The following is a 15,003-nucleotide window of genomic DNA, read 5'->3' as shown; positions in this document are numbered from 1 at the left end:
AAGTTATCATTTGATCTCCGAAACGTTCCCGAAGCTATTCGTGAGTTTCCTGTAAGCTGACAAAAAGATAACTATCATGTTGCACAAGAATCAGGAACATCCACATCACACGTCTGCAAACGCACGCTATAGCACTATTGCGTGGATGAACTACTAAATAACTTTCTCTTGCGGTTACCACTCTTCTCAATTATACAAGTAACCTCATGAACTAACATTCTTACTCAAATCAACACCAGACACATGCGAAGAAACAAAAATAACAACTACAAAAAACTTCCGCATGAACCGTGAAAAACTTGCAAGGAATATCCTTGCGTCTCCGCGCTCACTCAAACTTCGTTCTAACGTCACCTTTGCTCCACAAACGCTCCTAGGCGCGTCGTTAAGCAACTGTACTGCGCTAACTTTTAAAATAAAACATACAAAGCTTAGGAAATGAATAAATCCTAGCACGTGTCACCTAAACGCTAGCTCCCGTAGCCAAAATACCTAAAACTTTGCGAAAGTAAAACCGACTTGAAGAGTCAAAAAAAACTTCAAAACAAAGTAAACAAGTCCGCTGGTTATTATTTTCAAATGCTTGTGGATTTTACTCAATTTTTTAGAAGAATGTGTGGCGGTCGCTCTCTGTAGGCCTTCCTTGGCGAACGGTGATAGGAACAATCACAAAACCCATTCGCTTCACCTCCGAGCCCCGCTGAGCTTTGCGCTGTCAACCAGTGTTCTTCCTCTCGTTTCGTTACTTCTTGCGAGCCAGCGACCTTGCGCCTGCATGTCCAAGCAAACGTGTGGATAGGATGACGGCAGGCCAACCATCCCATTCCTTTTCCCTGAATTTCCACCCAATGCGCCGTTCCTCTTCTCCTCGCCCGGCGGCTCGGGTGCATGCAACCTAACTTTGGTGCGGATGACAAATGCCTCGTTCGGCTTACTACGCTTAAACGTTTACCGGCTTTTGTTAAGTGGGTAGTGCTCTTTGTCACACTCCTCCCTTTACGGCGCCGCTGTAACCTACGCCTCTGCTTGGAGTCCATTTCTGACCATTACACTCGACTCTCCTGCTCGCCAGCACTCGGGCTGGTTTCGTTAGCTGTCTTGCCTGCACAACCTGAATGATTTGCGCACAAATTATCTCTCTCACTCTGCATACTGGTTGTCATCTTAACGCGTCCTCTAACACTGCAGCTGTTTTCTTCCAAAGAAGCTAGCTTGTATTCCAGGGAGCTGCTCACTACTGCGTTGTCCTGACCAATCTCAATTATCACTTCATCTCTAGAATTCGCCCCAGTGTTCCTGACAAGCGTGTCGAAATCCTCTTGAACACCGCATGCACAACCCACCATTGCGACACTCTCACGTGGACTAGGCTCACCTACCTGGGAGTTGTCCACAACTACTCCACCCTGCACTACTTCCGTACATAGTACAGTCCTAATGCTGGCGTTCTTGCCCAGCGGGTCGAAATATTCTTGGACTCCGCAGGCAATATCCGACAAAGGCACACCCCACTTTCTGTCTTGCCAGGTGGGTGGCCTACAATTATCTTAGCTGTTTTACTAGAATTCCCCAGGCACGGCACCTTACCGCGTTTACTCTCGCCTTCGGTGATTTCTCCTCTAAGCGCGGCTTTTTTTGCAGCAGTCAACCTCGGTTCATTCGTGAACCCACTGCTACTCTCGTAGCTGCTAGCTTTTCCTGCGGCTCTGATTTGCACCGCACTCCACTGTTCTTCGCTCTTCTCGTGTGCTTTCTGTACTAATTGACCACTCCTCTGCTTCTCATCTTCGCAATTGACCACTCCTCTGCTCTGCGGTCTAGTCTGTCACACTCGCGTTTGAGACTTTTCTCCTCATCAGAAATCTCTTGCATCGCCTTCCTCTGTTTTTCCTCCCTTATTCTCTCTTTCTGTATTCATTCATGTTCTGATAAATACATATTCCCGAAGTGGTCAATATCGGCCGTGTTACTTTTGATTTCAAGAACTACCTCATAGATTTTATAGATGCATTCATGTCATCCTCGAGTTCTAGGTCAAGATCCCAACGCAGGCTTAGCAGGTTATCCCTCGTCACTTTTGATAACAGCTCCATGGCGACTACTTTGCTTTGGCTCAGTTGTGAAAAAAAACAAACCACCAGCGTTTTCATTCTGGGTCTGGAGAATGTGAAGCTTTGTAAACCCACAGCGGAGACCACATGCATAAGCACACAAGTAGCAATACGTGGCCAACCTCACTCTCTACATATTTTCCTATTTCTTTTGCACTCCTGTGCTCTCTTCAACTTCCCAAAACTTTTCCGCAACGTACACTCACAACTTGCGCCAGCCTCACAAGTTGCTACAGAATTATCTGAGCTTTCAATCTGAACCTACTTGCTCAGATAAACATAGAGTGCTGGTCTGTGCGCTACTAACAACTACAGGGGCTAGGCAGTTGTCCATTATATCAGTCTTTTAACGGGTCTAAGCTAAAAGACTCGATACATCTCAACCACAAAGCCAGGCACTCACCCAATTACATGCGGTCGTGGTATGCTGCTTTCGTCCTGCCGAATTTCAGGGCTAGGGCTTTCGGCTGACCTCCAGTTCATGTCGCTCTCCTTCACCGAGTCTCATCTCACCGCTGCTATCCAGTTGTTGCGACCGGGGTTTGCAGCACCGCATATCCGAGTTCAAGATGTCGAGGCAGGAGGAGGAGGTAGAACTTCGTACAGAGGGTTTATTTAAATTATTTGCATGGCACGGGCTCTCTAGCCTGAAGCTTTACATTGCAAGCTCTACATTGAAAAAGGCTGTCTTTTGAACAAGCTCTGTGAACCACCCTAAAGCGGGCCGCGAGGGCTGGAAAAATGCAGTCTCATCTCCCCAGATTCCTAGATCGGGAAATGGGTACATACGGCACCCTCCAATGACATGTCCTACAGCACACACTAGTGTCATGATGCCGGCAGCACCCCCTAAACACGCAACACAAATACACAAACCAAACACGTGTATGGTTCCAGCGATGCTACCTCCTGCAGCGAATCTTGCTTGAACGGGGTGAAATGAGTCTGTCATATCGCTGCTCGGGCCAACCACCCATACTTCGTCGAACGGTAGTAGTGGTGTAGGCGCCTCGGAGGGGCCATGCCTGGACATCTTGTGCTGATTTGAGCGTCAGCGGCTCATCAGCCAGTGACGCACAGTCTGATGTCCGACGTCCGTAATCGGCAGAACCTCAGCATTGCGGCTTTTACCGGGGCACGAAGACGCCACGTGTGGCATCTCTGCGTGGACCCGAAGGACAGCGGTGCTCCGTAGAGAAATTTCAGCCTTGCAGCGCCCAGCACATGGAAACAGCAGGGCGTCTTGGCGCTGCTCCTTATCTCCAGAAAATGAGGCTGCTGCCTTTTTTCTGTTCTGGCAGCCGCGGCAAAAGGGTGGCCCGCCAAACGCTACTCCTTGTAAGTCTCACGCATAAACCAAGAACGTTCGCATTGCATTCGGTCACATTGAAGGGCGTGGTGACTCTGCGATAAGTTCTCTCCTGCATGTCGGCAGCGTTCCATGGCATGACATATTTCACAGCCACCGTAGTGGAGGAGCAGTACGGTGGCTGACCGGGTGTCGTACGTTACACTCTAAGAAAAAAGGGTGTTAAAAGGGCGAGTGGTTCGTCCTTTTGGGGACTAATGGGGATGCCACAGCCATTATTCTCTTTAAAGACTAACCGCACTAGGTCTAACAGTTAGTCCCCACAAACAAGCTTATGGGACTAACATTTAGCCCTCACATTTACACCTTAGTGAGGAACCGTTAGTCCCACAATTCACCGCAAATGACTAACATTTAGTCCTTACACTAGCACGTTACAGGGCAACTGTTAATCCCCGCATCTACACCTTACCGCGCAACCGTTAGTCCTCACAGCAGTTGCACCTCACCGGACGAATGGTTGATCCAGTCAAATACTCCAATCGAATGAAATATACTCCAATCGAATGAAACACGGTGCTGCACGCGGAGTGTCTGCCGCCAGCGAACTTCGAACAGGAGAGCGAGCGCACGCTTGGCTGCTGCCACGAACAGCGCTGAGCTGGTTTGGAGCTAGGGCCGAAGAAATCGATCGTAATGCGGCCCTCTTTCCCAAACTCGAGCGAGTTCAGCGCGAAGACGTGAGTCCGCCGTGGCGGCCCACTGATGGCGCCGAGCTGCTTGCGACCGATTGACGGGAAAGTCAACTTTCATGGCGACCAATTTTTGCTGAATTCCGGCGCTAGCGAAAGCCCTGCCAGCCCATGCAGGTGCACTTACAGCGCGCGACGTACTAAAACCAAGCTCGTTACGAGATCCCGCGACGTGTTTTTGATGACTCTCAACACAGCGACGAAGTCTCAGCCGAATATATCGTGAGCCCGGAGCTCATAGCGGCGGCGAAGACAGGTGAGCACTCGATGAGCGAGCGTACGAGAGGCCGACGGCAATGGCGGCCAAGTTCCAGGCGGTTGTAAAGCACAGGCGAACTGCAGGCGCCCAAGCTGACCTTCGCGGTGCATTTCGTGCGTGCAATATAGAAGACGACCGAGCCCGTTTCCGGCAAGCGCAATCCGTATCGCACACTCGACAAGTAGAATACAATAGAGAGTAATCACCTACTTGCGTAATAATCCAGCGCTGATTTCTGCCCTGAGTCGGACTGAAGTAATGTATCCGATAGGCCTGCTGTCTTCCCGGCCGCCATGTTGGCCTTCCCAACTGTTGCTTTCGTGTGTTGGTCGTGACTGTCTCGAAGCCAGAGATATACAGCATGGCGTGGTGAAGTGTTGAGACCTGCTCCAGACTTCACGGGTGTGGCGAAACGTAAAAGCAGCAGCACAAGCTCATCCAAACGTACACACAAGCACCACGTCGTAATTCCTAGATTGTCGAATCCAGGCGGCCGTGGTCGAGCACTCCGAGCGCGACGCAACGCGAACCATCGCCAGCAAACTTTTTACTGGGGAAGACTGCACCAGGAGAGGCGGAGGACGAGTAGTGATGTTGGCAACGCTTTTGGCACTGCCCGCCTTTCCCGGGCGTTTCATCCCTTTTGAGCGTAATTGGAAACTAAGTGGTTTGCAGGCGGCATCCTTCCCTCTGTAGTTGCTCCTCAACGGTCTATCCGTTCATCGCGGGCACCTATTGGGCGCCGTTACTCCTTTTCCGGGTAATTTTCCCTTAGAGTGTACGTGCAAACTATCTGAGGCTTTGCAACCTATCTACTCTAACCACGTGCGCAACTTGTCGCGCACAATCGTGCTGTTTACACGGTTTGTCACTGTCACCGAGTGTTTCTTTTCATGCAAGTCAGACCATGTCCCAGCAAACCTGCTTACTTAGCAAGTTTGCTTAGTATAATTCAAATCACTCGTCGTATGCTTTTGCTCTTTTAAGAATCTTCTCTGTTGTAATCGCATTCAGTTTCATTCTTACGGCGAAACTGTCTTTTTTCTTACATTCTGCATGACATCATCTTTTCGTATTTTATTGTCGATACTAAAGTTTTTTACTGCTTTAAAAGAAGCAGTAGTTTCAAAAAAGACCTCCACTTTGAAATATTGTGCACCGCAATTCTGCAGTGAGTTCCTAAATTGGTGCTGTAAACTTCTTTTAACACTCAAATATGGGGATGACAAGTAGCCAGGTACTAGTCTCCTCTTACGGGTTACCGAAATGATTACGAAACTCCGCAATTCTGCTAACTACTTCATCTTTTTCTTCGCAGACTCAGCTTGCCATTGAAGTTAGCATCGTGGCAAGCATATATAAGACTGATATACCATCCACAAATCAAACTTCATGGCAAAAAGTGGCTGCATTGTTCAAAAGCTGCGTATCTATGCAGGCAACAAACCGGACCGAGGTACGTACTGCATATATCCTATATTGTAAAGAATACTTTTATAGCAGTATAACTCACTTGCGGAGCACACCAGTGTCAATACCGATGAAAACTGTCCAGGAACTTAAAAAAGTTCAGAACATACAATAATAGATATACGGGCGATATACAGAATATATAAGATGTACAATACCATTATCACAGAAAGGCTACAATTTACCACCCAGATGGTTATTTAGAGCACTGGAAGCTCAAAGGCACACATAGACACTAGATAAGAGAAAGGACTGCTTCACCATTATTTAGATAGAAGAGTTTCATGAACATGCACTACATAAGCTTAGCGCTATGTTGCATAAGTCAGAAAATCAACATCAAATATGCGCCAGTTACACTGAACAAGCGGACTGTTAGAAACCATTGCGAGGCTTTTAATAGAGTTAGCCTAGTGGTTTTCGGGAGTTCTTCGCACATATACTGTTGTCGACTTATCGTTTGACTCATGGTTGTCTCATTGTAGTGCCTGAGGGATGTGTTACGTCATTCCCGCCCCGGCGCGCTCTGCGCTCGGACGCCCCCCCCCCCCCCCCGCTTGCTGGCTCCGTCACGACTTCAGTGCCGGATGACATGCAACTTCCGCTTCGCGTGGTGCTCACGTGATGGCGCTCTAGTCTACTTCCCGTTAAAGTCCCTGGATATTTTTAGGAAAGTACCGCCATTCTGTAAACCGAGCCGCCACACCACGCATGCTCCTTTCCTCCTCTCGCCTGTCGGGCCGCGACGAACATCGCACGTGTTATAAGCGTGACATAGCATTCTTAATAGGAAAGTGGCACCAGCTGGGTTAAAGGGCCGGTGCCCGCACGGTGGCTGTTCGGTAGAGAATATAGATTAGGTGTGGATACTTAGGAGAGGAGAGTTGCACACTTTGGAGAGGATATGGCGGAGAGTGTCGCTAATTTCTACTATATTAAGGGGCTTTACTTGCCGTGACGGACTTCTCGCAACAACTGGCTTCAAAGCGGGAGCCAGACTAAACTTTGTTGTACACATGGGCGCGGTCATGAGCGCTTGATTGGTACAACGTTCAAAAAATACTATACGATTATGAGAAACGCCGAGTGGAGGGCTCCGATCTGGCCACGATCGAGTGCCGACGCGTGGGCTGTCTCGACAGACATCGATGTGCTGATAGCTCAGCACGTTTTGTACTAACAGTGCCTACTTCGTATTGAGCGAGGGAGAGTACGAAGACCTTTTCGCACGCTGCAGCAGCTGTATTTTGACACCACAGGTTTGCACTTACGCAACGTTGGATTGAAACTAGTTAGCTGCAAGTCTTTCTTCATATAAGCCGACAATTGTTTGCCATCAAAATTATTGAAATGTCTGAAATTCTGCGTTTTATGAATTGTTTATCTTAGCCCCATCAGTTTATATGGTCTACTGTAATTAACTTCATGATCTATTATTTCATTCCTGAAGTAACAGATGGTGTGGTATTAGCAGTACATTATCAAGCAGTATGACGTCAAAGGCCGTAACAAAGTGGCACTTGGAATAAATATCACTTCGTTTATTGATACTACAGTTTTTAAATAGTTTCGGCAAAACTGTGCATAAGTTCCTTTTAAGGTTCCTTTCATTGGACTGGACACTGTTTTTATGGTGATGCATTATTTTACAATACAATAAAAAGTGATCGTATACGTCCGCGCTCACCTTTTCCACGCTGTGTGAGACTGTATGCGTCATTCACTGGCAGTTAGAGGCTTCTAAAACTATGCAAGAAACTTTAAATTGTAAATAAATGCGTCATTTTAGTTTAACACTTTGTTTAACAGATTTAGATCATAGCTGCATTGTAGTTTTCCTTTCTCACAGAATAACGCACTGATCTCGAGAAGCGGAGAACCGACTGTAGTAGCAAAGTACTAAACGTAAAAACTGAGTAACACACATGCTCCAGCTGGTTTATGTACTGTGGGAAGCAGCTGCTGAGAAACTATTACACAGTCACTGCTGCGAAAAGGTGCATATACGCGCAATTACTTGCATGTTGCGACATAGTTCCGTTAATTGCCTTGGCTTTGTTATTTCTTGTATACATTTAGTTTTGAGACATACATAGATAATTATCTGAATACGATCCGTCGCGCTCCCTCTAATAATGTTCAAAGGTGAAAATGTAATTATGCACCAGTGTCAATACTAGAAAAGTGTTAGCAAACAAAGAACTTCATTCCCTGCGAAACTTGCGACGTCTTTGCTTTGTCGTTCAAGGAAGAGCACGCGTGTATGACGTCGTGAATAGCTTTGCACTTTCGACAACAAGCGTATATTCCAGACGGAAGATCTCGTGGAGTGGATGATTTCACTGAATCTGGACCTCTGCAACGATACAAGGTTGTCGACAGTCGATGCAGTAGATATGATTGTGCGCTGCAACCTGGACTTCGGGCTGGAGGTCATCTTCTCGATCACGTTTCATCCCATCTTTTTCGTCGGCAAAATGCCAGCAGCACATGTGAGTAACCATTTGATTCTTTCATTTTCATCTCCTGACACAAAGTATAACTGAGGATGTGTTGGTGCGAGTGAAAAAAAATTGGAGCAGCAAACCATGCCGTTTTTATTACGCTCTGACCATGGTGACATGAGAAAGACGCTAGAAGAGTCCTTAGTTGCATCAGAAATGACTCTAGGGGCATTTTAGGGGCGAATCTCTTTAAAGCGAGGGCGGTGCGTCTCTTTTATGTAATAGCCACCTCTCGTTTTATCCTTGAGTGTCATCTGGATGGCGGTACATGTATATTAGGAATACATGATCAAAAGACGCGAGATGGTGGTACTGTTCACTAGATATAGAGACGGACGGATGCCTGGACGGAAGGAAAGACAGGCGAGACCAAGCGATGATTCATGGTTTATCGAGGAAACCCTTCGAAGCTACGCCTCACTTATCATCGTTCACTCCGTGGATATGCTGTGCTTCTTTTTTTAACATTATTTGGACAACAAGCACTTCAAAATAAATGCAAACAGCTGAGGCAGCAGATACCACACTGTTCAAGTTTATTTTCTCTCTGAACAGTGCTTGCATTATAAGAACAATCAATGTACTCGAATACCATCGTTTTTTTTTGTTAACACTCGTGTGAACCCTTAGAAAAGTTAGGCTAGGTTTTCATTTATTAAATAGTGTTGTGTAGTGGCAAAAAACTGAGTTTCACCGTGATAAGCCTTGGGGCTAAGCATACGAGTTCGTATTTTTGTTTCACGGCCTCTACGTGTGTTTGCGAGTCTCTCGATGCTCCCACATTAAGGTAATACAAAACAGCTTCACTTTGATAGAAAGAACAACATTCACGCCTAGTGCGCACAAGGCAGCGGCGTTGAAAAGAGATTCACTTATGAAGAATCCGCACAATATTGATATCTTTAGAAGTGATTAGCTCAGTCAAAAATTTGGCAGCTTGAAGTACTGCAGCCTCAAAGAACAGTAACCATCTTGGTATGATCTAGAGCCCTTAACCGCCAAGATGCAGCTCCACGTCCGCAAGACCCGTTTCCCTTCGTGGAGTTTCCGTGCGACAGAAGACAGCCAGAGTCGTTCTTCTCTGGTTGAGTCGTAGTTCCTAGCATGCCTTCACCTTTATTAGCGATTAAAACATAAAACGCGCGAGGCAGTCTTATGGGTTAAGACATCACACGGAAACCCCATGGGGAAGACGATGTCGACAGCAAAAGTGAGTCAAGGGTTTCAATTGAATTGCTGTCGCAATGAAGCGATGCTGCCTGATAAAGGTATTTCTGTGGTGTAGAAGAAATTTAATAGGCGACTGCACAGTCGTTTCTTTTCTAGTTACATTAGGCATCGGGTTGGGCGTGAGAGCGAGCCGCCATAGTTAGACAAAACAAAAACAGTTTATGTGCAAAGATATGCCTACAAGGACTCGTGTAAAACGCACCGAATCTCCAGTATTATATAGGTGCCACACGAGTCAATGTCCATTCCATCTATGTCACTCAGAGCGCTTGTTTATTTATGCTAAAGTCACTCACACCCACTATAAGCCGAAGAAAGCATGCCGCAATCGCTGTGGATGCTTTGTCGCTACTGCTGCTGAGTAAAGCCCAAACCTCATAAGCGCGAAAATGCACGCGACAGCGACGAGCGAAGCGACGTAGATCGGCGTCGCGCGATCAGTCGCTAGCGCAGGCAAACCTCATTCACGCGACGGCTTCGGCCAGCGAATTCCACTGTTGCTGGCATGAGGCCGTCAACTCGCACCAAGAAAAACGCGTAGCGAGCGGTTTCCAATTAAAAAATACAATATATTGTTGTGTAATGGAACGGAAAGTGTTTATTATTGCCTTGCAGCATTTTTATATGCGCGTGCGTAATAAACATTGCGTTATTTCTTGTTGCGCATACGTGACTAGGGCAGGGTCACGTGCACCTATGTAGTCTTCGTCTTTTCCGGTTTTTCGCTATTGGCTGCTTGAGCCCAGCACTTCCGGGCGATGAGCGACGGTTTCCAAATCTGGAGAACCGAGCGATCGCGCGAAAACGAGCACGCGACACGTCGCGCGAACGCCCTGTTTCGTCGCTCATAGCGTCGCTCGTCGCTGTCGCGTGCATTTTCGCGCTTATGGAGTTTGGGCTTTAGCAAACATCAGCGACTTTGAGCATATCTATCTATCTATCTATCTATCTATCTATCTATCTATCTATCTATCTATCTATCTATCTATCTATCTATCTATCTATCTATCTATCTATCTATCCATCTATATATCTAGCCACCTATAACTTTTAGCTATCCTGGCCGTTTAGATATTGGTATCAATACCAAACTTGGTATGGCATAACAAGACTCTTTAGAGAACATATTTAACTATTCATAACACGAAAATCATGACACGAATGTCATGAATGTCATGATTTACATTTCGTAGTCCTGCAGCTCTTGCGGTGGTTTCGTTCACAATGGCATGTTGCAAAACTGGTATGGCATGGCATGATTGCATGGCGAACACCAGCGAGAAACCATAACATGATAATCATGAGATGCGTGTCGTGTAACACCATCACTGGATGCCACGCTCATGATTCGCTGGCGGCCATTTCGCTAGCGTCACTTATATCAAATTTGGTATTACGGGACGTGAATGGACGACGAAATTATGATACTGGTGCAAACATGATAAAATTGGGATGCGTGTCATGTAACAACGTCACTACATGCTACGCTCATGATGTGCTCGCGGCTGTTTCGCTAGCTTCACGTGTACTGAACTTTGTATTACGCGCCGCGAACGGACGACATAGGTATATGACACATCCGAACCAGATAATCACGACATGCGTGTCATGTAACAAAATTACCACATGCTACATTGATGATGCGCTCGCGGCCGTTTCACCAGCCTAACACATGCCAAATTTGGTATTACGTGAGGTGACGCCATTGGATGACGAGGGTATGGAACTGGTGCAAAGATAATAATCATGAGATGCGTGTCATGTGAGAACATGACTACATGTCATAGTCAAGGCGCCAAAACATTTCAACGTGACGCGTTGGGCGTGCTCGCCCGCGTTCATTTTGTCGTGTCACACCACCATTGCCACGCTAGGCGCCGGTCCTGCCATATACTCGTAGTCGCGCGCAGCGCTGCGATGCTTTGACGCATGCGCGTTTCAGCGAGTCCGGCGTCTCTGCGTCACCATAAAAGGAAGATGCATTGTTGTATGCATAACACATCGGTGCGAAATGCAGCATGTCGCATTTCGTGCCGGTTGCCGTCGGGCTGCGCAGACGGACGCTGGTCGCGCCTGGCGTCCGACCATAACATGCTCGCGTTTTGCTAACGTAGCGTCGCTGTGCCCAGCGTGCGCTTGTGTCAATGTTAGATTGGAGTATATTGGGCCCTTCACGATGCGCTCGCAGCCGTTTTGCTAGCTCCACATTCACCAAGTTCGGTGTTAAGTAATATCAATGGATGACGAAAGTATATGGCTGGTGCAAACTTAATAATTCTGACGCGCGTGTTATGTAAAAAGATACATACCACGCTCAAAGCGTACTCGCGGTCGTTTCGCTAACTCCACACATACTAAATTTAGTATCACGTGACGTGAAAAGATGACGAAGGTAAATGACACATCTAAACATGATTATCGTGACACGGAAGTCATGTACGTTCTCATCTACCTCCACCTCGTAACGTTGTGCTGATTTTTAAATGACATATCAGCCTTTCTCATTCGTGCTTCGCATAACATCGATTCCCACTGTACGTGGGCTCTGCCAGTTTTTTCCTACGGTAAGATGCCTTGGCATTCCTAGGTAGAAGGTCAATTTTAGATGGCTGGTTATTTAGGGCTCCATGAATACACGACATTTTGCCCCATAAGTAAACGCTACTCACAGACGATGAAGTTCTCAAAATCATTAACACAATGTTCAGTGGCTTTTAGTGGCTGCTAGAGTCTGAAGAATGTTGGTAATTTATATATGGCTGCCAACCAGAGTTTAATGTTCAGCGTTAGCTTGTAAACAATTTGTTTCATATTACCATGGTTATTCCTCAAATTATTTGACACCCCGCTACGCTGTACGAAATCCCTAGCACAAACCACGCCTGCAATGATCGAGAAGCTTCAGGACTATAGTAAATCATTTTCGTGAGACTGGACCCACTTCGTGAAACGTTCAGATTATTCTGAAACCGACGTCACCGCAAGCGATAACGCTAGAAAGTTTGATGACAAGTGTATAAATGCGCACACGCTTTGTCACTTGTCAATTGATGGACGGCCGGCGCTCCGTTTGGCGCTATGAGTGCTAGACTGCTACTGTAATCCAACTTTCCGTTTACCGGGCACGAGTTCACCCAAATAAACAATTTATTATTCGACCCGCAGTCTGCTCCATTGGTCCAGGTCAAGATTCCGTGAAAATATATTAGAGCACAATACACTGCAATGACACACACAGATGCACAAAAGGGATCACACTATGTAAAAAAAGGCACATTTAAAAATAAGGGTGTTGTATTTCAAGAGCAGGTGTCTTCTGTTCAAGGATGCTACGTGGCCTTTTCGTTTCAGGTTACCCCTGGTTTACTTATATTTATGAAATAAAAAACATAAAGTTCCAAGTACAGCAAATGAAAAAGTGAATGAAAGTATAGAACTATTCAGAGCATCATGCAAACAATTCTTTATGCAGTTCGGCTACAGCCAAGCAGACACAGCTTGGTGGTTCTGGCGCGGCACGGTTTCAAAGGAGCATAGGTCGGGCGTCTACATCCAGCTACTTCGTCTATACGGTGTCACCAGCCCTCGAGATGAGCTACTTGCAGGGAAGATTATGAAGTACGAGAAAGAATGTGAGCGCCATTTTTTGTCATTTTTCTGTATATATATATATATATATATATATATATATATATATATATATATATATATATATATATATATATATATATATATATATATATATATATATATATATATTGTGGGCATTTGTTACTTGCATCGTCCTCATTCCTGCATGATCACAATCACCATCATTCGCTTGTCTCTTTGTCCTCATGGCCACTCTGGTTCATCATCATCGTCATCGTCTGTGTACTGGCTCTGCCCGTTCGTTTTGCGAGGTCTTTCCTCAATTAAACGCTGTCGCAACCCAGACTACCAAGACTTCATACGTGGTGGAGGTGAATTTTCGGTCCTCTTACCTCCCGCAGCCCGCTCTACCCGCTGGAGCTTCGTTCAGGCCGCCGATTGCGCCCACTGTCAGCCAGCATGTCCCAGACCGAGCCTACCGGCGCTCATGTCATCAACCAGGCACCCACGCAAGCTGCCCCTCCTATTTACATACACGGACATCAGCGGGAACCCCCGCTCTTCGCTGGTCGTCGTGAAGAAGACGTAGAAGATTGGCTCGACGACTACGACCGCGTAAGTGTCGCTAATCGGTGGGACGAGGCCGCCAAACTGCGTTACGTCCCATTTTATCTGACCGGAGTCGCAAAGACATGGTATTTTAACCACGTCATTGACTTACCCGACTGGGCTACCTTCCAGCAGCAGCTGCGACACGTTTTTGGCACCCCGGACGTTCGATCCGCCGTCGCGAAGAGGACACTTGATACTCGCCGACAACATCCCGGTGAATCGTACACTTCATACATCGAGGATGTCCTCGCACTGTGCCGGCGTGTCAATCAATCCATGCCGGAATCGGACAAAGTGCGTCACATATTGAAAGGCATTGGGCCTGTTGCCTTTAATGCACTCGTTGTGCAAAACCCAGCTACCATCGCTGATGTCGTGACGACATGCCAGCGCCTTGATGCGCTGGACTCCGTTCGCCTCCAACCAGACATTGGCGACCACCACTCCACGTCAGATGGCCACCTGCGCGACCTTATCCGGGACATTATACGCGAAGAATTGCGGTCCATGGGCTTCACACCTCCTACACCACGACCTACTCAGCCTTCGGGAATGCCCTTACGTGACATCATCAGGGAGGAACTTACAACGCTGACCGGCGTTGCGCCCGTACAGCCACATGCTTCACGCCCCATAACCACGTACCCTGAAGTTGCTGCCGTGCCTCCCAGCGACGCCCACACGACATTGCCGTGTCCATCCTACGCGTCAGTCGCTGCCGCTCCCCCGGTCAACTACCTTTCCGTACCCCCTGACCCTCCGGCCCACCTGACCGCGCTATCTACAGGTGCCCCGAATGTCTTCTATTCCCCACCGTGGCGCTCGTCTCGCCTTGTTTGCTACTACTGTGGCTATCGCGGCCACATATCTCGTTTCTGCCGAAAGCGCCAGCAAGATGAGCGTCGGAACGACGTGCGTGAACGGGATTTGTACGCCGGGGCGTCTTATCAAGGTCCGCGTTATTCGTCTCCCCCGCACCGTTCTCCATCTCCTCCTGCATCGACTGCACCACGAAACAGCCGAAACACGAGACGCCGCTCGCCTTCGCCCTTCCGCCGTTCCACTTCTCCACTTCGGCCCGCCTCATTCACCTCTGAAATTCATTCGGAAAACTAAGTGATGCAGTTTGTGGAGGAAAAACTGCATTCGGAATCAGAACTGAAAT

The 15,003-nt window shown here is 47.3% G+C and overlaps 1 protein-coding gene across 1 annotated transcript in view; it reads left to right on the top strand.

Moving 5' to 3' along the window:
* LOC142803300 (neprilysin-2-like) overlaps positions 1-15,003 on the top strand; it is a 60,614-nt gene that overhangs the window by 15,041 nt on the left and 30,570 nt on the right. Inside the window, exons 4-6 of the mRNA XM_075888431.1 lie at positions 5,750-5,887; positions 8,214-8,393; positions 13,108-13,267. Of these exons, the coding sequence (XP_075744546.1) occupies positions 5,864-5,887; positions 8,214-8,393; positions 13,108-13,267 (364 nt within the window). The 5' untranslated portion in view covers positions 5,750-5,863. The remainder of the gene's footprint in view (positions 1-5,749; positions 5,888-8,213; positions 8,394-13,107; positions 13,268-15,003) is intronic.

The sequence above is a fragment of the Rhipicephalus microplus genome, chromosome 3 (genome assembly GCF_043290135.1).
Source record: "Rhipicephalus microplus isolate Deutch F79 chromosome 3, USDA_Rmic, whole genome shotgun sequence".
In the NCBI taxonomy this organism is placed as follows: domain Eukaryota; kingdom Metazoa; phylum Arthropoda; class Arachnida; order Ixodida; family Ixodidae; genus Rhipicephalus; species Rhipicephalus microplus.
Note: the sequence above shows the minus strand (reverse complement) of the source record. Positions and strands in the feature narration are given on the sequence as shown.